This window comes from Strix aluco, chromosome Z (assembly GCF_031877795.1).
Source record: "Strix aluco isolate bStrAlu1 chromosome Z, bStrAlu1.hap1, whole genome shotgun sequence".
NCBI classification, from domain to species: Eukaryota; Metazoa; Chordata; class Aves; order Strigiformes; family Strigidae; genus Strix; species Strix aluco.
Window position 1 is genome coordinate 40134891 of NC_133971.1, and position 23748 is coordinate 40158638.

The 23748-nt window shown below is 37.5% G+C and overlaps 1 protein-coding gene across 2 annotated transcripts in view; it reads left to right on the top strand.

Moving 5' to 3' along the window:
- Positions 1-23748, top strand: part of RORB (RAR related orphan receptor B) — a 134931-nt gene that overhangs the window by 77131 nt on the left and 34052 nt on the right. The window contains exons 1-2 of one of the 2 annotated variants that reach the window (XM_074812697.1): positions 7726-7868; positions 20321-20406. In XM_074812697.1, the coding sequence (XP_074668798.1) occupies positions 7829-7868; positions 20321-20406 (126 nt within the window). In that variant the 5' untranslated portion in view covers positions 7726-7828. Of the gene's footprint in view, positions 1-7725; positions 7869-20320; positions 20407-23748 lie in introns of those variants that run through there. The other variant, XM_074812698.1, reaches the window with a different exon arrangement.

The window sequence follows — 23748 nt, forward strand, 5'->3', positions numbered from 1 at the left end:
ACATTTGGTGTATCTAATGATTGTATAGCTCAGTCACTACTTCCCCTATATTCTGATGCCACTAGTCCAATTTTATCAGTTAGTTGCTGTTAAGAAGGAAATGAGGTAAATTTTCAAAATTAAAACCTCCTTTAATAGGTTACCCAAGGCACCCAAGATACCTTCTCTTCTCCAGATTTTGTGTGTGACCAGTCCACAAATGGCCAGATCCAGTGACAAATCACTGGATTGCATATACCCCGTAGAAGTGTTTAGGCAGTTCATACAGGTTTGCTAATCCCACTTTGAATCTAACTGGTCTCAGAAGACAGGTGTCTGAGCACCAAAGTCTTAGCAGTCTCTGTTCTTTGTTTTTTTGGATCTGGTCCTAATGTATCTCAGTGTGGATGAATATCTTTTCCATGTTACCAGTCAGAACAAAGCTGCCATACTGACTGCAGTTTCTCTCCATTCCATTTCATGCCTTCCTGGAGGACTTTCAAGGACAGTGCCAGAAGCTTTGACATATGCTTGGAGATCCTATTGATCGCAACAGCTAAAAGAGTAGCACAGTACATTGGGTGGTTCATGCTCACCCTCAGTTACACGTCTTCTGCCTGCAACAGACATGATCTTTAGTTAGTAATTAATTTTTTTTCATTACTTTTAAATTTGTTAACCTCTGCATCTATTATTCACATGCTGCACTTGGAAACAGAAGCCGGTGGTAGTGTTTAGAAGAGTGATTTAAAAGCACTTGCACTTTCTGTCAAAAGCACAATCCGTGTGTTCAGAAGTGCAAAGGAGAAGTGCTGACAGAGGTATTAAAGCAAAGTTCTGGGCTGCTTATTTTAGAAAGGTTTGATGTTCTGTTGTGTATTATTAATGAGCACGAGATTCAAGATTAGAAACCCAGCAGTGATGCTTTCTTTGTGGCTGACTTTATAATGTGGCAGGCAGTGTTCTTGTTTGTGAAGGCTTATTTGAGTTTAATGTAAGACACAAAATCCCCATCCTGCCCCCAGCTGGATGTGGCACAAATTCATGAGAGGCTCAAGATCCCCAGTTCTGCTGTATTTGTCATTTCACCTCACTGTTTCTAGTATTTGGGCTTGGCAGACTGAAGGGACATTATACAAGCACAGTTCAGAAGCAGCATTGCTCCCAATCAAATACCATTTGCTGATATATATAATGCAGAGGTTCCAGAGACATTTTATTGTCTCCTTACATTAAAGTGGAAATACAAAGATCTCACACTGAACTATGTATAGTAACACTGGCCTCACTAACTTACTGGTGATTGTGGTCATTGGCAGATAAATTGTCCCATCTTATTAGGCTTCCAGCTAGGCATTATATTTATAGAGTGCAATCCAGAGAGTTTAGTGTACTACATTATAGGAAGCAGAGCCACAGTAGTTTATGGGAGTAAAAATAAGAGGTTTCAGTATATACTTTGCTTAAAGTATTGAAGACTAAGGCTTGCATTAGATACTAGAAAACTCTTGAAAATATTTCCTTTTAATATGCTTTATTTAATTACCAAACTTGCTTAAATCCCTCTGTTTTGGTTTTTACTTTCAAGATGTAGGGGCTACTCTTCTTAACAGATCACTCCAGTAATTACAGAAAAATATTTGGGTTGCTGTTTCTTCTGGTTTATAAAGAACCATAGAAAGCAATTTCCTCATTCTTAAAGAAAAGAAAAATAAAATATAACCTTTGATTTATCTTTGCTTTTCTTGTGAGACACAAGCCTGTGTAAACCACAGCTTTCCTTAACAGGTCAGACAAAGTTCTCAGGAGAAAATCATTCTGCTGCTTCAGAAAGTTGAAATTTATTGTGGAGGCACAAAGACTTAGGCAAGAGAATGAGGCTTCATAAGCTTAGGACACCCATGAAGAGACAACCTTTGATTCTTGTCAAGACTAATGAACCTCAATAGCAAAGACATAAAATATAGTAAAATCTTATTTTTCTTCTCCCCATCCCATGTTTGTAACGGCAGTTCTACTGGCAACTTTTTTGTGAAGATTTCGGGCATGTATGGTCAGTGAGAGTCCACCAGAGTAAATTTTCTTTTTACTCTGAGAAGAGTCCAGAAGAGCCTGGACTCTTCCTTTATGATATACATCAGCCCCAAGGATTCTGAGGAAGATTGAGATCAGTCTAATATGCCAGTCTAGGGGAACAAGAGATATGAGCAAACAGCTGACAGGCTTATTAGAGTCATAGTGGTTGGCAAAGGAGGGGCAATAACATCTACACTTAAATATGGAATTATGCTTTGGTTCATGGGAGGAAGCACTATGAGGCTTTTTATGCAGCCATCATAATAAAATTAATTTTGTCAATGGCCAAAATTTGGGGCATGTAACTATTTATCCTATGCAGGCAAATAAATCTACTTTTAAAGAGTCAAACTATGTAATTCATATTCGGACTATCAAGCAAAAAGCAAGTCATGTAGATCAATAGGTTCAACCTGAAAGCAGCCATCAAACTATTCCTACTTCTCACAAGGTGACTCATAATTAAGAGACCATTTGCTGGCTATTTTAATCATAACAAAAATATCAATAAATTGGGCAACCAATGAAGATGGGACTACAACATGTTGGCTGAGACTGTCCAGTGCTTCAAATCTTTGAAAATGTGTCTGAATGCAGAGTGAGTCAGCTCCTTGTACAGAGTGCTGCACTTTATTATGTATTGGGTGTAGAGTGGAAAAGGGTACTCTGTTTATGCCCAACCTAATATGAATTTTGGTGGTAGTTCTGATGATCTCCAGGCATAACAAAAATATGCCTAATTGCTTTACTGTTACAGGTGGCCACTCTGCTTCCAAAAGAGACCTGTTAGGTACATTTTCATGGCACTGATAGTTACAGTCACACTAGAGGAAGTATATGGACCTACAGAAATAATCAGTAGTTCCACAGGCAGTAGCCAATGACAAACAATGCTAAAATCCAATAGCAAGAGATTGACACATGAGGTTTGAAATCATGAAAACAGTGATAATTGTTCTGGAAAATCAGTGGTTTCCTCAGTGAAAGTTTGGTAGTCTGATTAAATAGTGTGTGAACACCTGGACTGTAAAAATCTAAAATACCTGACTTGCTTCTGAATGGATTTAGCCATAAATTGCTCTTTAAATGGGCCAAGGAGATGCAGCATACATTTTAGGGAAGAGACTTTTTTTATCGAGAAGGGTCCATCACTCCTTGGAAGGTGAAACAAGAAGTGGCAAGACAGAAAAGTCACTCAGAACAAGTCACTCGGATGCTGCAAGTTTCCACAGGGAAGTATAATGATAGACCAGCTAAAAATCTGAGGTCAGCACTTTCAGTTTGGTTCAAAGATACTATTTCCTACATGTCCATGATTTTCTTCAAATTTTCTGTGGATAACCATCTAGTCCTTAGTTCTTAAAACTCATTCAGTGTTTTTCAAAGCCATTAGAGGTCATGCCAACAGAGGAAGTCTGTCCTTAATGTTACAAGGTTCTCCAAAGATCCTTCTTTTCTGCACATAGAGACATAGCCTCTCTTATAATTTCTGAAGTCTTTGAACTTAAAATGCACTGCACAGTGGACTAATAGACCTTTAGAGTATGTTCTCTCTCATTCATGGCTCCCCTTCACCCAGTCTCATGGGGTTACTTTTTACCAGGAAAAAAAAAAAAAAAAAAAAAAGGAACAAAAAAAGAACCAGCAGAAAGCCCTGCTACCAATTTCTTGTGCTAATCCTTTTGCTGTGATTCCCCCAGATACAGTAGCCCTGATTAAAGCACCGGGATTCATTTGTATTGGGAGGTAGCATCACCATTTCTGTATCTTTAGCCTGTAAGTGGAAACTCGATTCACTTTGTTGAAATATCCCCAGGGCTGCAGAGACTTAGATTTACAGATCACAAGATTTCAGGATGCAGCAAGACTTTTCTTTCTGTTCTGTATCCACAAGGGAGGAAGGCCAACATCGGAAAGGACATTTGCAAGGTGGATCAGAGCTTGCATGGCTGAAGAATATACAAAGCAAAAGAGTGTAAGGTTCATCTCATCACATTCCCCAAGGACAATGCCTGCTTCCTAAAATGAAAGTACAGAAGCACCTTCTTTGAAAGTGTGCAGGGCCACAACCTGGAAGCTGCTGCTCAATTTCCTATAGTTCTGGCATTAAGACCAGGGGGATGTACCATATGCAGCCTTCAGGAGGAGAGATACAGTTACCTATAGCCTCTTTAATAACATGCTTTTCCTTTATTTTTCAACTGTCATGTAATGTAGGAATAAATGAGAAGAGGACTTGACCCTCAGTTAATATAATTTGGCACAGCTTCACTGACTTCAGCAGCCCTGCACCTGTCCACACCAAATGAGGTTCTGAACCAGTACAGTCTCACCTGCATGTGCACACACACACACACATTTTTTTCATTACCCTTACTCCTCAGACAGCTGGATGCTTTTTGATAAAAACAGCAAGAAGAGCAAGAGAAAAAAAAGTTCCTGTCTGTGGATGTATCTGGTGCCTGCTCTTAACAAGAGCAAGGTGGCTGGATGGAAGTGAATCCCACAGTGCCTCCCTTGTAATCTCCACATTTCTTGGTCTCTAAAGTGATGGCTAGAGTGTCCTTCACTTAACCAAATCATTTTTACCAGACCTATCACGTAGAACAGCTGAAGGCCGCCCTGAGCTATCAAAGTGCATGGGTTGTCTCCAGCAGACCATGTCCGCAGGTATTTGTAGTTTCTACAAAAACCTGTAATATCCAATCAATTACCTTTTTGAATTTGTATACCTTTGTCTTTCAGGAGGGTGGTTTTGTTTTTTTTTTTCTTTTACTGTAGTACAATAGTCAGTTTCTGCACAACAACTTTTATAGTTTATTTTCTTTCTAAATTACTGGGATAAGTTGTTTACATTCCTCCTTTACATAGTTAATCCTGTGACTGTGTGTTATATTATAAACTGCTGAGCAAATTAGACTGCGGAGAGAATTAACTGTCAGGACATTAAGGAATAAGGTTATATTCCATAACATTCATAGCTGCCAAATTCCTCCCTTTCTTGATCTTAAAAATATTTATTGTACTAAAAAAATCTCTTTTCTGTTGAACACCATCAGGCAGAAATGAACACAGGTGATATTTTTTCAGGAATGTGCAAATAGGACCTTTTTATGTTCATTGTGGGGGGGGTGGACTAGATGACCTTTAAAGGCCCCTTCCGACCCAAACTATTCTATGATTCTGTGATTGCTTTGTGTTGAAACAGTTAAAAAGAAAGCTAAGTGCATGATGACTCCTTTTATTCAGACTGTCCGTTGGCTCTGGCTATTAAGCCAGCACATAAAACAGCTTTCTGGTCAAAAAGCAGCTAGCAATGCATGGAAGTCAGAGCTTACTTTACTCTATGCTATAGTTGAGTCGAGTTTTCATTTTATATTTGTTCAGATTCTGTAATTGTTCCTCAATATCTTTTTTTTTTTTTTGAGCTGAAAATCTATGAGGAACATTTCTAGAAATACAAACTTAGAATTGAAAACTATGTTGTATCATTGTGTTTTTGTAAGAGTTTAAATATTATCATTTTCTTCTGGAACCAAGTTCTCATTACAAAATGCAAACATTGCCTAAGACTTCTGCATCCAAATTCTGCTTGCCCTGATGGCTGCACAGACAGAACACACCCAACAGGACATACAGGGTGATTTATTAAGCTGCTAGTCAAGTGATAATTCTCAATTTGAAAGCCAGTGTGTCTGGAATCATTGCTCAGTACCAGTTTGATACTAAACCCTGCCTCTGAAGGGTCTGTAATATTTGGCAACAATCTATTGATTTCTTTCTGACTCATGCAGAACTAATTTTCAGTTACACAAATTAGAGAGGGAGGAAAAGGAAAAAGAACCCTTAAATGTTGTTCCTTTCTTTTGGCCATTTCTTTGATCCATGTTTTTTATCTGAGAGGAAAGTGGTGTGTCTAATAGGGAACTGTAATATATTATGAAACAGTGAGACTTAAAAATCTTGTTAGGCAATCATTACTTCAGCAGAATGAAATACTGTTGCAACAGGAGGAAAATTATACACCAATTATTTATCCAGTCAAGAAAAATTATGCCCCATAACATCAAAGGCTTCCATTTATGAAATAATAGAAGAGAGGGCAATTCCTATTCTTTTAGCAAGCCAGGAACTTTTTATTCATCTGAAATGCAGCAGGCCAAGAGTTTGGGACCTTATTTAAGATTAAAATCCTGCAGCATTACATGTAGCCTGTGTGACTAGTTCTAAGAACAGTCATGAAAAAATAGCTGTGTAATGTTTATGCAGATTGAAATGAGTTATTATAAGCAATTAATTCATCCTGTTTCTTATTATCCTTCAAATAATGTTTTCCTCATTATTGGAAAAATATTTTTTCAGGCTGCCTATTCCCAGCTCATGTATTTGTTTGTTTTCTGTAGCTTTCCTAATCTTCAATAATTCTCCTTATTTTTATAAACTTTGGAACTCTCCCATAATATTTCCCCTTGCATTGATTTCTTTTTTTGATAATTCCTCAACGGTTGTATCTACCCAGAACAAGCATTCAAAGAAAAATAGCAATTTTGAGCATCTTTTTTTATGGTATATAGGATTAACAGTCTTCTGTATCTATCAGGCTTATTGAATCTTGAAAATGAAGTCTTCTCTGTTTTATCTTTGACACAAATTCCAAGGGAATAAATATGCAGAGTTAGCAGGGCAGAACTGTTAAAATCTAAATTATCTCTTACTCCAACAAGTACTTTATGCAAAAGGTTAAGACATGAGAAAATGGTTTAACAAGGAAAGGTTACTTGGAAATGAAGTAACCTTGCAGAGCTCTTCCAGAAAAAAAAAGCCTTGGAATGTGTAACGGGGAGGTGAGGGAAATTCTTTCCAAGCCTAGAAAACCTGCAAAGACTCCCAAGGTAAAAGTGAATTAGTATTTAATGTATTATCTGTCTTCTAAAAGTATTCTCTTCTTAAGTCTTGTTTTGCTTTGTTTTGTTTCTGACAGAAAGCCTCTGTAAAGCTTGCAGTGCTTTGTGTTTGTCTATACCATGTCTGGTGCATGACAGCCACTGCATGCCCTTTCAAGTATATAACCTCTGAACCAGGATGCAATTCTAGCCAATGTGGGAGCCGGGGAGGGGAGGGAAATGTAGTTCCAGGCTCTGAGCAACTATGTTAGAGTTTCATACTGAGAGCTTACCCCTAAATTCCCCCTGGCCATACAAACTAAGGATAACTGGGATTCAGTTGATAATTCCTTTAACGTAATGGTTGTCCAACAGGGGAAGTTCAGTCAGGTCTGTCACAGGGAGTCTAAAAACACTGTAAGCAAGTTGACCTTTTAGCTCTGGAAGCAGATAGGTAGGATATAGGTGTTATTTCACAAGATGGAGGTTTTGTCTGTAATAATTTGGCATCTTACATCTGCCGTTATAATCCTCCATCTCTTATATATGTCTGAAACAAAAACAATTGACAGTAAAGAAAAGCTGAGATTTATTTTCAGAATTTCCAGAAAAGAAGTGTTATTTTTAAATGATTGGGCTGGAATAAGAAATGCATTCTACATGAAGATAGCATCAAAACAAAATGTTTCATTACTTAGTTCCTCCAGCAGTTTTCCTCCCTTCCTTAATGAAATGGAACAGTCTATACCTTTATCACTTCTTCCATTTAATCTTGTTAATGCAGTCTGTTAAGACTCCACTTTTGCAACAGCACAGGTGTAACTGTGAATAAGTAGAGTAGCAGGAAGAATACTGTTCTTCTCCTAGGAGTCTTCTTTATTTACAACAAAATGTGTGATATTCAACCCAGAATAAAAACTGATGCAACTGGTGAGTTGAAACATTTTTCTTCTTCACTTCCTTAACAATATGAGGTATTCCCATGAAGAGTAAGTAAGAAAATATTAATCATGCTGTACCAAATCTATCCTTGAGACAACTGCACTTTCAATTTTTACTAAAGATTAATTCTTCCTACTGTGTTAAAAGATGGCAGATTAAATTGGTAAGTAGACAGTTGGGAAGTATAACATTTTTCAGACAGCAACAGATGCAAATCCAAGAATATCTCCAGCTGATTTGATTGCTTTTCGAAAGATGGGGCAAAGATTTTAAATAAAAATGTGCAAAAGTGAAAATCCATAGTGAGGATCAAAAATACGAACAAATTCAAAAAGCTCTAAGGAGGCAACATCAGAAGGATTTTAGAGTCATTTCAGACTGAAATCACTTTTATTACTTGTTTGTTGTTGTCTATGTCTATTGTCATTTTTCCTTGCAGGAGTTATATCGTGCCTAATGTACTGGGAAACTTATTGTAACGAAAGTGATCCAGAAAAGTGGATGGGAAATTATTCCATTGACTGTGATGGCAGTTACATAAAGTCCCAGACAGTGCAAGTTAGATCCTTTTTTTTTCCTGCACTGTTGTAATTCTACTTGAGTGTATTGAATTACTCCAAATTTACTCAGAATCAAAATCTGTACCAGCAGAAGCACATTTCCCCATCCTTTCTTTCCCTTTGGCAACCAGCTTGATGATTTTCTGTCTTAAAAGGAAAAAGAAAAAAAAGGGGGAAAAAAAGCAAGTCCCATTTTTAAGAAGGCTTTTGCTACTGAATCTTGCTCATTAACAAAAATAAAGACATAAGCTATGCTTAAGCATTCTTCCCTCTCAATTCTTCCTTGAGCATTACAGTTAGCTATTTTGGCAAGAATCTTTAAGCTGTAAAACATTTAACATTAAAAGCTGCATTAATTAGGGGTTTATCAGGACTGTAAATACACAATATATTTAGCTTACTAAAATGCTTTACTTTTTTAAGTTGCATCATGCCCTGTTGTTCACCAAACTATTGTTAATCAAAGTATATGATTGTAATAACCAAATCAGCTAAAATTTTCCTGAAGATATATTGCATAAGACAGTCACAAAACAGTATAATTAAGCATTTTTAATTGTAATGGACAAATAGATTTCAGGAATGAGAAACAGTCCATGAAATAAGAGTATTGAGGGTAGAGGGGAGAAAAAGCAGGGATGCTGACAAGAATTTTACTTCTCAAAGTGCAAAATATCCCTTTGTGTTCCTTTGTTATGCCATTCCCACACCGTTGTTTATGATCCACAGTCTGTACTGCTTGATATTCTGTGTGCAGGACCTCCTGAAAGTCCTTTGGCTTTTCTGTAATTAAATTTAGATGTTCAGATGATGCAGTGTATACACTTCACTGGTTAGTGCTGGGCTATCTTTTGTGCTTAACTTTCAATATTAGATAAAACTCACAGGACTAAATTTCTGGAAATGCAACTATTGTGACATTTGCTTGCTACAGTGATACAACTATAAAAGTTCTTACTGGGGATGTAATATTTATGTGAAATTGAGGATATGGTCAGTTAATATAATTAAATGTTTAAACAATCTTGCAGGCGTGCATATTCAAATAAAGAGGGGTGTTTTGCTAATAACAGTGATGTGGTATAAGCAATCAGTTATGTTAGTGTGACAAATAAGATATTGGGCTAATTGATGAAGCAAAAGAAACATTATTTTATTTTATATGTGATTTCTACAGCAGAATATTTACCATATGAAATGTATCCTTGTTGCACATCGTTCTAAGATGTGAAAGTTTTTTTTCTGTATCTACTCTATAACATAATATATGTAGAAGAGAGAGAGAAGTTGGAAAACATTTTTCAAAGTTTGGAAAAGCCAGTAGTAACTGCCGAGTATGCTTTAACATTGTCTTTAAGTCATTTTAAGTCACATTTTCAGGACTTGTAAAGCAAAATGTCATCTTTGGATAAAGTATCCTGAGAGATAATGTTTAAGGTAGCCGTAACAATGGTTACAAAAGCAAATCAAATTTTTTTTTAAAGGTGCACACAGAATACAAAACTATTAGACTTTTTATGCATGCTACCATATGTAGTAATTTCTGGATTTTGAATTGCTTTTTTGTTCCTAGTAAAGATGACATTTTAAACAAGGTTTTTCCCTGTGAAATCTTAAAAATGGCACTAGTTATTCCTGTTGGTTTGGACTTTTTCAAATCTCAACATCCCGTCTTTCCTTTTCCAGTATTTTGTTTATAAAAAGTAGAACATACTGACACCTCTATAGAAATCAGTATGGATTTCCACAGAAATTAAAGAATATAAAACATAAATATCCAGTTACTTGAATGGTGATCTCACTTACTTATATGAACATAAAGTACTTTTCCATTCTAAGTATCACTTAATTATTTTTCTACCATATTTTTAATTGTATTTATTTCCAGCAGTGTATAATTTACTGAAGTGTAAAGGTTTAGATGTTTTGATTATTCTTTCTTATATGTTTCCAAAGGAAGACAGCATTTTAAATTCCTTGAGTTATTCATAATTTGCAGACAACTTTTGCAAAAGTATAAATACTAAAATAAAAAATATTTGAGATGTGGGACAGTAGAAGAAGGTTCTGACCCAGTTGTTACTTTCTCTGAAGCTGCATTCTTTGTAGGTCCTGCAACTCTATTTTGGTGTATCCACAGATTCAGTAAACCTCCTAAATCCTTAATCATTCACAGTGCACTATAATATGGCACTACTAACACCCATCCCATATGATATTGCTGTTTCATATACTTGTCCATCCCAGGTGTTGGTGCAGCCTTTCTTCCCTTTATCAGAGCAAGTGCTTGAGAAGGAGTTCAGCAAATAAACAGTTGTAAAAGAGGAGTTAAATAGGATTATACTTGAAACCTCCAGTTATACAGAGGTTGGCTTCAGGCTCCGTTTAGTGGCAACTGAGCCATGAATACTCAAATTGCTGAGTATCACCTGGTTCTGTGCACAGACCTGAACTGTGCAACGGTCCTTATTTCCCTTGAGGATTTTGCATGGCATCATATTCTGGGTGTGAGTGCTACTGGAAGTATAGGAAACTGGGGACATTCAAACAAAATAATGCACGTAGGGGTGGAGGAGGGGGGGATTGTGAGTGTGCTGCAGCTGCAGCCCAGTAGCAAAGAGCTGGAGAAGAGTGTGCTGCCACAGACAGAGCTAAATATAAGCACTACACCTTCCTTCCACTGCAATCTGAAGTAAGTTTTAAGCTCATTTACACCCCAGTCCAGCAAGCAGTAACACTGGCTGGGTGTGAGGAACGATAAGGTCATGTGTGATCCCACAGCTTTGAAAAGATGTCTTCAGAGCCTGTTCCTGCAACATGTTTGTGCTGCTAGGCTTTGTAACTGCACAGCAGTGATCTATGCATATGTAACAAAGAATTCCCACTAAGGTGCTGAGTACTATATGACAATTTCAGCCATCTCTCAACAGGCAAAATGAACTGTAAATATTTATTATGCTATCTGGGCTCTTCACCTGCAAAGTTCACTAGTCCATCTAACCAGAAGAGAAAAAAAAAATAGCCATGGATTGTTTCTATCAGAAAACAGTAATTCAGAAACACTGGGCACACTCTGGGTAGCTTTCTGAATAAAGACAAGTAAAGAGGGAAAAGGATTTGTCCTGCTAAATGCCTGCTATATTACGAAGCATTTAAGTGAAACATCCACAAATTATGACAAATAAGTTGGCAAAGTACATACTAAATGTACTTCTCATAGAAAAGAACTTGCATGTGCAATGTATTTTCTGTATAGGCTGCTATTTTTTGAGCAAGTGCGTGTTTACCATGTAGAGAATTGCATAGACAACATAGTCATCACTGCTCAAATAGCCATCCTGACCAGCTTATATAAACACTAGCTAAAGCTGCTAGAGATTATTTGCAGAACATTGGATCTGATGAGCTCAAATATAAGATAGCTTGGGTAGTATAATATTTGGGATTACCATAATAATCTCTTTAGGGAAAGTGTGCAGTATCAGCAGAACCGTTGCTTGAGTCTTTGAGGGAAGTAGAAACTGTACAGTAATAATTCTGCATTTATTAAACACTTAAATCTTTCCCTGTGAATAAGGCAAGTTTCTGAGCTCTTTATGGGGCCCAGGATAAGGCTTTGAGAATTTAATTAAATATTGCTGGTTTGAACTCACCTATGGAGCCCAGATCATTGGTTTGGCAACCTGTTTTTGTTTTGTGGTAACTTGTTTTATTGTAGCACCTTCCTTTGAAGTTACACACATAATTTCCATGCATATTAGTTACTAGGGAAAAGAGTTCATAGATTAATACAGAGAAGTCCGTGTTGAGAGGCAATGACAATGCTTCTGTACATATTTACAGAGTGTTGGGTGAGTTGTCAAAATTTACTGATCATTTGACCCTTTCTGATCTCTTTGAGCACAGCCTTTCAGGGGTCAATCTTTGAGCCACAGCTTCTGACAAGGGAGCTGATTTTCATCATTTTGGACCTGGACACTGGGCTGTAGTTGTCCTTTAGCCATCACCACCCTTCAGAGGATACAGGCAGTTCTGCTTCTCTTCTGCTGGCTTTCCTGCCACTGAGCCATCCCACAAAAGTTCAGGACAGCCTTAAACACTTGTGCTTCTTATGCATTTCAGCCACTCTGTCTTGTCCAAAACAAAGAAACAAACAAGCTGCTAGGTAGCAATTTCTGTGCCTCTGGCATCTTCCTAACCTTTTGGTGTTTCACTGAGTGTTGGGCTGCCATTCTTGGCAAAAAAGCTGCACAGCTTTTATTTGGAGTCCAGGAAACAGCATCACCATCACTGTCTTGTAATAACCCCATGGAAACCCAGATTTTATGTTCATTTACAAATGTTTTTAACTCATTAAAATCACCACTTCTGTAGAAAAAGAGACTGGTAATCAAAAAGTATTTATCAGTTATCGCAACATCATGTCACTGCTCTTAAGACTCTTGCTCACAACTACCTTTACTCCACAGAGTCTCGTCCAACCTTGCAAATCTTGCAGCTTTTCTAATTGATTCGCATAATGAAATTCAGCTCTGAGCAATTATCTTTAACCTGTTTTAAGCTTGAAGACCTTTTCTCCTATCTAAGGTGTGATAAAAAGCTAAGGGTCCAAAAGCATCTCTTTTAGAAGAATGTATCCCTTGGTCTAATAAAAGATATTACATCTATCTGAAAATCTCATCTCATCTATATCCTTGGACCATCACAAGCATAGCAACTTTTCACTATTCATAAATTGTTAAATAACACTGCTAGATCCATTGTAGTTACATGCCGGAAAGGAAAGAAAGGGCATTTGAACAAAAACATTTTTTCTTATTTCTGTTCTTATTGTGATGGGAAAAGGTTGTTCTACTGTGCTCATTTTTTTTTCTATAATTTCACCTTCTCTGCTGACTGTAAAGGCAAGTAATCTGTGCAGATCATTCTTTCCAGACCTGTTCCAAAATTAGTAACAATAAGATACAAAAAGATCAGATAATATGAGCAGTTTGGAGATTACCTTTAGCTCTGAAGCATCCATAAGCATTTGAACTCATATTACTTCATCTGTCTATTTCAAAGCATTTCACAATGGTCTGTAAACATTATTAAGGCCATGAAACAGATACAAAAATTCATCCAAAGTATATATTTACAGTGCAGATATAAACATATTTCCTTCATATGCAAAACCTGCAAAAAGGCTAATATATAGCATATAATTTTGAAACTTTTCATCAGTCTACAGACATTGCATGTGTATTTCTAAGGTTTGAACTTTTTATTTTAAAAAAATAAATGCACAATAAGGATGCACAGAGTAACTACATAAAGACTTTTTTTTCATTAAAAAAACTTGAGGTTTTAAAAGGTTCTTTTCCAATAGCCTTTAGAATAGCCATGCAGTAAAGGGCAGAGTTGATCTGTAAAAAGAGTTGTACAATACAGTGCTTTTTGTTTGGTTTTTTTTTTTTTTCCCCACTGGAAAATCATAGAAGAGGAAGGGGAAAGGAAAACATGTCACCAAAAAGCCTTCCAAATGACATTGCTTATAAGCTAAAAAAACTTCATCTAAAGTGTGAGACCATGAAAGAAATCACACTTAATAATTGCATGGATTTATGACAAAAACAATCTTTTTAGCAGTAATCTATTCTCTTCTATTTCAAGCAATGATCTACCAGATTTCTCAACATCTAGCTTCCAGGACTACCACTTACCTTGAAATTCATGACAAGTTTTTACAGATCACATACAGATCAAATCTATTGTGTGTGCCCAGTGAGACATACAGGTATACAAGAACTGCTTCTGGAGAATTTGTACATCTCTGCACATGAGCTATAGGACTGTCACACCTGGGAGTCATCAGCCTTGCTGCACATGCAGAGAGGACCCTGGGCAGAGCAGACCTGACAGTCTTCATAGCTCTAACAATGTCCAGGTTCCAGACTCATAGTCAGGGTTGTGTGTATCACTGTGTGAAAATACATTAGAAAATAGATTTTATGAAAATGTTATTTTCCTGGGTGAATTCCTCATGTCTGCTTACTCTAATAGCTCATTTGGGGTATGTCTGACAGCAAATGTATCTACAGACACATTCATTAACATTAGCTGGCATTAATTAGCTGCTGAGATGTTGCTAACTATGTAGCTCTCACTGCATGAGGTACAACAGAGTCTGAAAACATAACTAGTATCCTCAGTTGTATATTTTCAGATTATTAAATACAGATGCAAAGCACCTGAAGTCTTACTGTGAAGCCACAGAATATCTAATCCAGTGGCAAAGGTGATACCAAGATCTAGTTGGCAGCCTAATTTATAGTGGAAACTTCTCTTGGTAGTAATATGCAAGGAAAAAAGTCTGTTTTACAGAGGTCAAGATAAAAAAAAAAAAAAAAAAGCAGAGTTAGCAACTAGATAAAAATGCTGAATATACTTAATTTAAAATCACTTAGGGACACAAACATGAAAGTGAACTTGGCAAATCCACTATCATTTTTCAAAGAACTCCAGCTAAATGATGATGGGAATTCTTGGAAGGTGAAGGCTCTGCTTTTTTTGCTATTGGTTCTCTGATTAGCCTTGATGTTTCCAAGCGCAATCCCTCCTGGATCAACAAATCAGAGAGAGGACTTCCTCTTCAAAGTTCATGCCCACCATGCTTTAGTATCCTCTTTTGATCAAGAACTAAGTATTGAAAGCTCAAGCCTTTTTTCCCCTTGGAACCAAAGCTACAGGTCTGGGAGATTATAGTCCTGTGTCTCCTGATTTAAATTCCTCAGATGTTAAACTGAGATTATATAAAACATGAGCTTTGGTTTTCTCTTGTTAGACAACATATGCATGTGAGTGACAGTCCTCACAAATACACAGTGGACACATTAGCTGCCTTGTTGACTCTTACGTTTCTTTCAAGAGGAATCAGTAAATTAACTGTGTATCTCCTTCCAGATTTATTTCTAATTTCACCAGTATAAAAGTTCTTGACACCTGATTATTGCCCGGCTTTTAGGATAATGAATTTTGTACCCATGAGTAAATTTTTTGCTGATAAAAAAAAAAAAGAAAGAAAAGAGAGAAAAAAAGCAGCCTAATATACTTTTTTATTTCTCTTGGGGCAGCATTTGAGAAAATAACTAATGCTTGATTTGAAGATGGTTTTAAGTACATATTTGCTTTTATCCAAGTGTTCATTTCAAATGTGTGAGATGATTTTTTATTTACTTCCTTAATAGAATTCAACTTTTCTTCCTGTTGTCCTGAGAATATGAATTAGGTTCTAGGTGGTACACCCAGCATCTGTGGATTATTATTACTAGTCATGTAGAATTAATTAATTTCCATTGAAGCATTCTAATTTGTAGGGTGCCATATAAAACTAGAGGCAGTTCCCAGTCACAAATAACTTTAAACTTAAGTTTAAAATAAAAGGTGAATACCACAGAGAGATGGGATGACCCTGTGTTACTGATGAGAGAAGCTACAGTTGGTGACAAGGATCAATCACAGTGCAGCATATATTCAAACATTATAAATGTTTTGTTAGACATCAGGGTGATGGTGGTTTTGCAGGCTTTTATTGAGTGATGTATCTCAAGACAAGATGAAAACTGTACTTGTTCAAAAAATGAACAAAAGGACAGTTGAGACTTGTGTTATTGCTTGAAAAGAAGCAGGAGCCATTATTCTTATGCACTTTATTAAAGTTGATGGGTAAGAAAGCAAGTAGAAGGACTTTAAAAGTAGAGATAAGTAGTTTTGCTTTTATTCCTTCCTCAGGTTTACTACATTGGGAGAAAATAAGTTCTATCCTTGTGCTGCTGAAAGTTATCATTGTGGCAACTCTACTATTATTAGTTCATTCCATTTTTGCCTCAATATTCAGAAACAGTACTAAATCAATGCATTTTATACTTTTAAGGAATTCAGAAGTGAGCTGCTTATTTTATAATAGTTATAAAGAGAGGTAAAATATACAGGTCCCTAAACTGTTTGTTAGTCTAAGAGGAGAAAGGAAGAAAAAAAAAACAACATAAAATTATAGGCAGCTGAACAAAGATACAATGTGAAAAAGGTGTAGTAGCCTCTGACAATCATTAAATCTGCAAAAGAAACCTGGTACACTGGGTGTTAATTACAGTAATTCAAGAGGTTTCTGGGAATACAGTGGCTTCTTTTTCATCTGGCCTGTACAATTAATGATTCAAGTTTTCTGTTACAAATCCTTAAATTGTTCTGCTATCTTATGAACAAAAAGAAATGCCTAGGAGACAGTAGCAGAGTCTACTTTTCCAAACTTCTTCAAATGCTTTCTGTGTCCTAAAGATTCTGCCTTTTCTGTGAGCTCTCTAAGGAGCTATGGTAGCAATTTCTTAGACATCCTGTATTTAATTTATAGGATGGTTAGTTTTGAATAAGCATTGGAATTAACTGATGAGTTGCAAGTGTCACATATTTATTTCATATTAATTGAAACCTGGAGCCTTAGCATTTAGTGACCTGGTCCACAAATATTTACTATGAACATAGTGCTTATAATTGCAAGTCAAGCATGGAATTATTGATTGCTCACAGTAATGAGTACTGTGCTAAATGCAATGAGTGTCACACAATGAATTATTCTGTCTTTGTTCCTATCGCAGTTACAAACTGCATATGCAAGTTACATTAAAAGTACCTGCATATTGGTTTGGGTTTTTTTTTTTCTTCCTTTGTCTTGTCTTTTCCTGAAGATCTCCTCACATTCTCACTGTAGTTCCTGTCTCTGACATTGACATGTGTCTTTGAGGCTTGTCAACATAAAGCAGCATGTGGTCCCAGAGCTGAGCCTTGCTCCCTCCACATGACTTCCAAGCAGAGACCTGTGAGCAATAACTCAGACTAGCCTCTCAAACAGCAGTAACTGGAGGTGCATGTTTAAATGTTTTCATTATTTCAATGGGGATAAGACATAAGAATTTTTGAGCAGGATCAACCTGACAAAATTGCCAAGGAACAGCAGATGCTTTTCTGTAAGGAATTGCCTTCTTTTTTATGCGTCTGTCATGCCAGGATGGCTAACGCATATTAGTTTCTTAAAAAGGGAAAGAAATTACCACCACCTAGTTCATGAAAACAAAACAGGTTACAGAAGCTAACCCAAAAATTGTGGATGACATAGGAAATTTTATTTCTAAATATGAACTTTCTTAAATACAAAGACAGGCAAAATTTTGGGTCTAGGTTGTCTCTGCCTAGAATATATTAACAACAAATTGCTGTTTCCTATGATAAAATTAATTCTATCCATCCTGGATTAGGAGTAGTTTAAAACCTGATTTTCTTGCCTAAACCTTGCCTGAAAATGTGCTTGAGCAGAGACAGCGTCCCAGGAAACTGAGCTCATAGTGCGAAACTAAAGTATCTTTAGCCATCCATGAATGTCCCTCTTCTGTGGTTCTTTTGGGATACGGTGTCCTGAGAATAGTTACTTGACTTTCTAGAGAAGTCCTGCTAACATTCACCTTTGGAGTTTAACTTGGTAAGCCTCTACCCTAAGTAGGGGGCAAGGGGAATAGGGGATGCAATGCACCTTTCAGTAGGATGTGTGGTGGCTCTGCAGGACACAGTTCTGAGTTTAGGTAGTTTAATCACATGGTGATAGGAACTTAACTGTTATGAAACTCTTGGCTTCTGCTAAGAGTGATAAATGATAACCATAGGTAGAAATGGGGAAAAATCCAGACTATATCATTACATTACTACAGCATCCACTGTACAAGGATGCTTAGTGCTTAGCTTACAATGTGCAGTCATTTTTAAGTATGTTTTTTTCCAGCACCTATAATCTTTTCAACTGCCTACAGGTTTGAAGTGGAATGCTCTTTTTAGGATGAACATTTGACAATAATCTTGTTTCCCTGTCTCCCAATCCATTTTGAAGTTGAATGTGTCCAGATGAAGTACTAACATTTAGCAATCCTTGTGCTCAGGTTAGCCCTACTACACAAGCTCTCAGCTTTGCTATCCAAGTATTTGGTGAGTGACTTGTGTTGCAGAGCACTGCTGCTACTGTTGCCCTGGGTGTGGAGGAAAGACATGTGCCAGGAGTACTAATCCTTACCAAGTATGATGCTACTTCCAAGTGGCAGGAGAATTTCAAGGAGGCATGCATCCCACATATGAAAGCAAATGAAAGGGAAAGAAAATAGGTTTTCCATTTCTTCTCAACACATCTGACTAGAATAAAGGCACATTCCTTCCCTACATTTCAGAGTATGCACTCTTACAACATTGTCAAAGGAAACACACACAGGATTAAAAGTAGTTGAGGGAAGCAAACAGCTATGTTAGCAAAAAAACAATATATGGAAGATAGTGAAATATGTTTTTGTTCTCTGAATTAAATGACCAATATGTTTAGAAAAGGATCTTAAGCATAACCTTATTCAGACATTTTCAGATAGTACCTGCCTCTCCCAGCACATAGCCAGTGAATACTTAAACTCAGTCTGTGGGCCTTGTCTGCCCATGACCTGGTGCTGAAACAAATAGCTTGAAGAGAAGGAGAGGTTTACGCAGTCATTTGCAAGTCCATCTCTGCCAGTGTGTCTTGAAGCCATAATCTGAAAGACGTGAAAACTTCATCACTTCTGCTGCTTTGAACAATGCATCAAATTGCTGGAGCGATGGGCTAAGGCCAACTGTAGGAGTTTCAATAAGGCCAAATGCCGGGTGCTGCACTTGGGCCACAACAACCCCCAGCAGCGCTACAGGCTTGGGGAGCAGTGGCTGGAGAGCTGCCAGTCAGAGAGGGACCTGGGGGTGTTGATTGACAGCCGGCTGAACAGGAGCCAGCAGTGTGCCCAGGTGGCCAAGAAGGCCAGTGGTATCCTGGCCTGTATCAGCAATAGCATGGCCAGCAGGGACAGGGAAGTGATCTTACCCCTGTACTTGGCACTGGTGAGGCCGCACCTCGATTACTGTGTTCAGTTTTGGGCCCCTCACTGCAAAAAGGACATTGAATTACTCGAGCATGTCAAGAGAAGGGCAACGAAGCTGGTGAAGGGTCTGGAGCACAGGTCGTACGAGGAGCGGCTGAGGGAACTGGGGTTGTTTAGTCTGGAGAAGAGGAGGCTGAGGGGAGACCTCATCGCCCTCTACAACTGCCTGAAAGGAGGTTGCAGAGAGCTGGGGATGAGTCTCTTTAACCAAGTAACAAGCGATAGGACAAGAGGGAATGGCCTCAAGTTTTGCCAGGGAAGGTTTAGACTAGATATTAGGAAGTATTTCTTTACAGAACAGGTTGTTAGGCGTTGGAATGGGCTGCCCAGGTCAGTGGTGGAGTCCCCATCCCTGGAGGTGTTTAAGAGTAGGGTCGACTTAGCGCTGAGGGATATGGTGTAGTTGGGAACTGTCAGTGTTAGGCTAATGGTTGGACTAGATGATCTTCAAGGTCTTTTCTAACCTAGACAATTCTGTGATTCTGTAAAATACACCATGTAGTTCTACCTCAGCAAAATGAAAAGTTGTGAATATTTGAAATGTATAAGCAAGCACAATTTAGATAATTATTTAGGACCCCTAATGACTGTCATTAGCAATAATGATGATGAAATTGACAAAAACAAAAAAGGAGAATATGAGGAAGAACTTGCTAATCATGAGATATCTTGAACTGTTGAAGAGTTTTGAGGGGTATGGTAGAAACTACATAATGTGAAGCAATTAAAATTTGCCATATCAAAGCATACAGAAACACACAGTTGTTTTATATTGTCAGGGGGGTGAACAGGTGAACAGGTTATCTGCTGTCTAACTCTAGCTTTTACGATCTTTATCTGAGAAAGAAATAAATGAAATAGAATTACATACTCAAAATATTTGTCTTGTTTTCTTTTTCTTTTTCAGCGCAAATTGAAGTGATACCATGCAAAATTTGTGGTGATAAGTCCTCTGGAATACACTATGGAGTCATCACATGTGAAGGCTGCAAGGTATGAGATTTTAATACAGCATAGTCATCAGCATCTGCATTAGCCTCAGGCATCTGTGTACAATAATACACTCTTACCAGCATTCAAACAAGTTGTGCCAAGGGCTGTAAAGCCTGCTGCTGATAAAGATGCGTTTCATGCCTAATTTTACTAGTTGGTTTCCTTTTCATTAAATACTTTTTAGAGTTACCTTCTTGTTTGAAACATAAATTAATACATTTATACTGCATCTGATGCAGTATAAGTGCTGATACAGGCAGAGGCTGACAACTGTAAGTCCCACCTGTTCTACCTTAAATCAGCTTGAGAGATGGATTGCTTATCTAGTTTCCTATAAAATCCGTGTAGCACTAAAAATTGGTGTAGTATCTCACTTCAACATCTTAAAAGCTTACAGGTGTCAGTTTGGTCCTGTTTTATTCCCTTTGTATCCTCTGCAGGCCGAATTGTAATCTCCAAAAGAAAAAATGCCTTGCATTATGAGTAGTGTAAAAGGATCCTTTGTCTTCTTCCTTATAGGCTCTAGCACAGGGCAATTGCTGGGAATTAGAGTGTAAAAAAAAAAAAAAAAAAAAAAAAAAAAAAAAAAAAAACCAACCAACCAAAAAAACCAGTTAAAAACTCTTCTATGCTGCTTAGTTATATTGACATATTATCCCAGGCATTAGTTCAAGTAACACAAATCAGACCCCAAGCCAACAGAAGAAAGGCTTTAGTTTTCAGTTTTAAAAATACTCCATGATTTTATTATCTAAGGATTTATATCATTACTCATGGAAAACCAGAATTTCATACTACATGTTGGTATTTTAGCTTTGACTGTAAATGTGAAATTATAAAGATAGAGAGGCAGCATCTCTGATTTCTTCTATGCAGAAACACAAAAAGTAGTACATTTGAAAGTGGGTGAAATGGCAAGTCTGTATTTACTTAATGCTTTACAAAATTTTAGAACATCTGAAAAATCTGAAAATTTGGGTGCACCCATTCCCAAAAGAAAGCTTTTAATGCCAACAGATTGAGAAGCAATGTATTGTCAAACAGCAGATTTCTTTCAGAAACGTTAACAACTGTTAACCCACAGTGTGTCACTGTCTTATTGTGACATTGGACTAGAAATAAATATCTTATGATGATGATCACATGAAACAGGATTAGACTAATTGATCTGATACTTCAAAATTGGCACAAAAACTACAAGGGAAAAAATTATTTAAGCAGAAAAAGTGTCTTGTCTTGGTACTCAGTGCCCATAGACCAGTTAGGGGTAGAGTGTCCTGTAGATGTGATTAGGGTTAATGCTGGCCCTTGTGTGTGCCTCAAGAGGAGATGATACCCCTCAGCTCTGTGTGTAGACTGCTTATTGAGATAAAGAGCTTCTCTTCCACTTACAACAGTTTTAACCCTCTTGTTTTTGTGCCAGTTTTGCAGTATCAGATCAATTAGTCTAATCTTGTTTTGTGAGACTGTTGTGAAAAAAGATGTCAGTTTTCACATAGGGTCCGATGGGAGGCATCTCAGTCTGTCAGAGCTCTCTTTTAAGGTAAGTGCTGTCTCAGACAGTGCAACTCTACTTTTCATTGCCCAGCAATCAAATAAATATTTGCTCAGCTCACATACTAATAACTAGTCAGTTTGGGCTATTTTTGTCTGAATGTGTTAGAAATCTGAATTAATTAAGAGGGAGACCATGTGTGGAAGAAAGAGGTGAGAACCACTCTACAAGCATGCACACGTTGAGCCAGACACCAGAGAGCCACAGCATTTCAGGACACAACATCCAAGGATTGTACTGCCAGTGGCGGTGTTATAAACTTCAAGGGACAGCAAATCCTCTAACTCTGTGTCCCTACATTAGCTATGCCACTGCAAATGCATATTATAAGTGCTTAAGGGGCATCATAAATACTACTGCTATTTCATGTCTGCATATGCTAAGTAACCTGAACCCATTGAAGAAGACGGTGGCTCTGTGACTATCGTTGTTGAAAGGGTGAAACCTGAAGACAGGTTTCCAACCTATCTCTGTGGTTCCTTTTTTTGCCATGAAACCTTTTATCATCTCTTCTGACTACCCCTAGAGCAAAGTATTTGCTACCACCCTTTTGTCATTAATTAGACAGTAGTTTGCATGGCCATTTCCCTTCTCAGACTGACTGTTGGTGATGGATAAAGTGACTTTTTCAAGATACAGAAAAACTTGTTTTCACTGTTGGGAATATTGTGAAACCCATCTTTAAGTCCCTAGCTCATCAGTAATGAGCTGCATCCTCCTTCCCTCAAATGGAATTATTCTCAGTAAATATAGCAAATACTATATAAAGATCCCCTAAAAATGAAATGAAAGGATTGTCTGTACTTTGTAAGACAACATTTAGATCTTATGCAGGAGAAAGAGAGTACAAAACTCTCCTTGGAAAAATAAAATACCTGCTGCAGATTAATTTTATTATGTAACCCTTGATTTTTTCTTAAGAGGGGCAAAGAAGGAATAAACAATTTCTTCTGAGATGAGATCAACCTTAATGGGAAAAACAGCACTACAGGATAAGGCACAGTCAGTGCTAGATAGTTGTGTGGGGTTTTTTAATGCTATTTAATTCATTTGTTCTCTCAAATCCATATCCACATAGGAGCTGTTAAAATCTAAACCTTTAAACCAGAAAATCCTTTGCACATCAAAACCAAAATTGGCTGTAAAGTTCATCAAATAGAGTAGAAATATCTGCAATTAGCGTCCATTTAGCCTTAAATTAAGCTCCACAGTTTCAGGAAAGTTTTGGTCAGCCAGGATCAGATAAGTCCCCACCAGATTTTTTCTAAGAGTTCCCTAAATGACATCCATGTTCTCAAAAGTGCAAATTATAAAACTTTATTTAGTTTTTAGATATACTGTAATCACTGATAAAACCAGCACAGGTCAGATGAAATGAGTTTCTTTATGCTCAACCTCAGGAACTACAGCTGCTGGTGTACTTGGTGGGACACCATGCTTGTTGTTACTGACACCCCACACCATCCTCACTGGGTTCACCAGGACTTGAGTGAGAATTCTGGCACTACCTGTAGCAAGCAAACTGAGCTCTGCTACACTGTCGCCTTGTTGCTTCCCCACTCTTATTCCTCCAAAACGCACAGCTGCCTCAATTTCCATTGCTCGGTATTACCATCTGTCAGCCTGTGTGGAGATAACACTTGTTTTGCCTGATGAATGAAGTCAACTCTGGTTCCATTCAGAGGTGTTTGCAAACCAGCAGAGAAAGGCATGACCACTTTGGCATAATTTCTGATGACTAGTGTAACTGCACTAATGATGCTTTCTGCCCTTTTCCTCCTCACGGC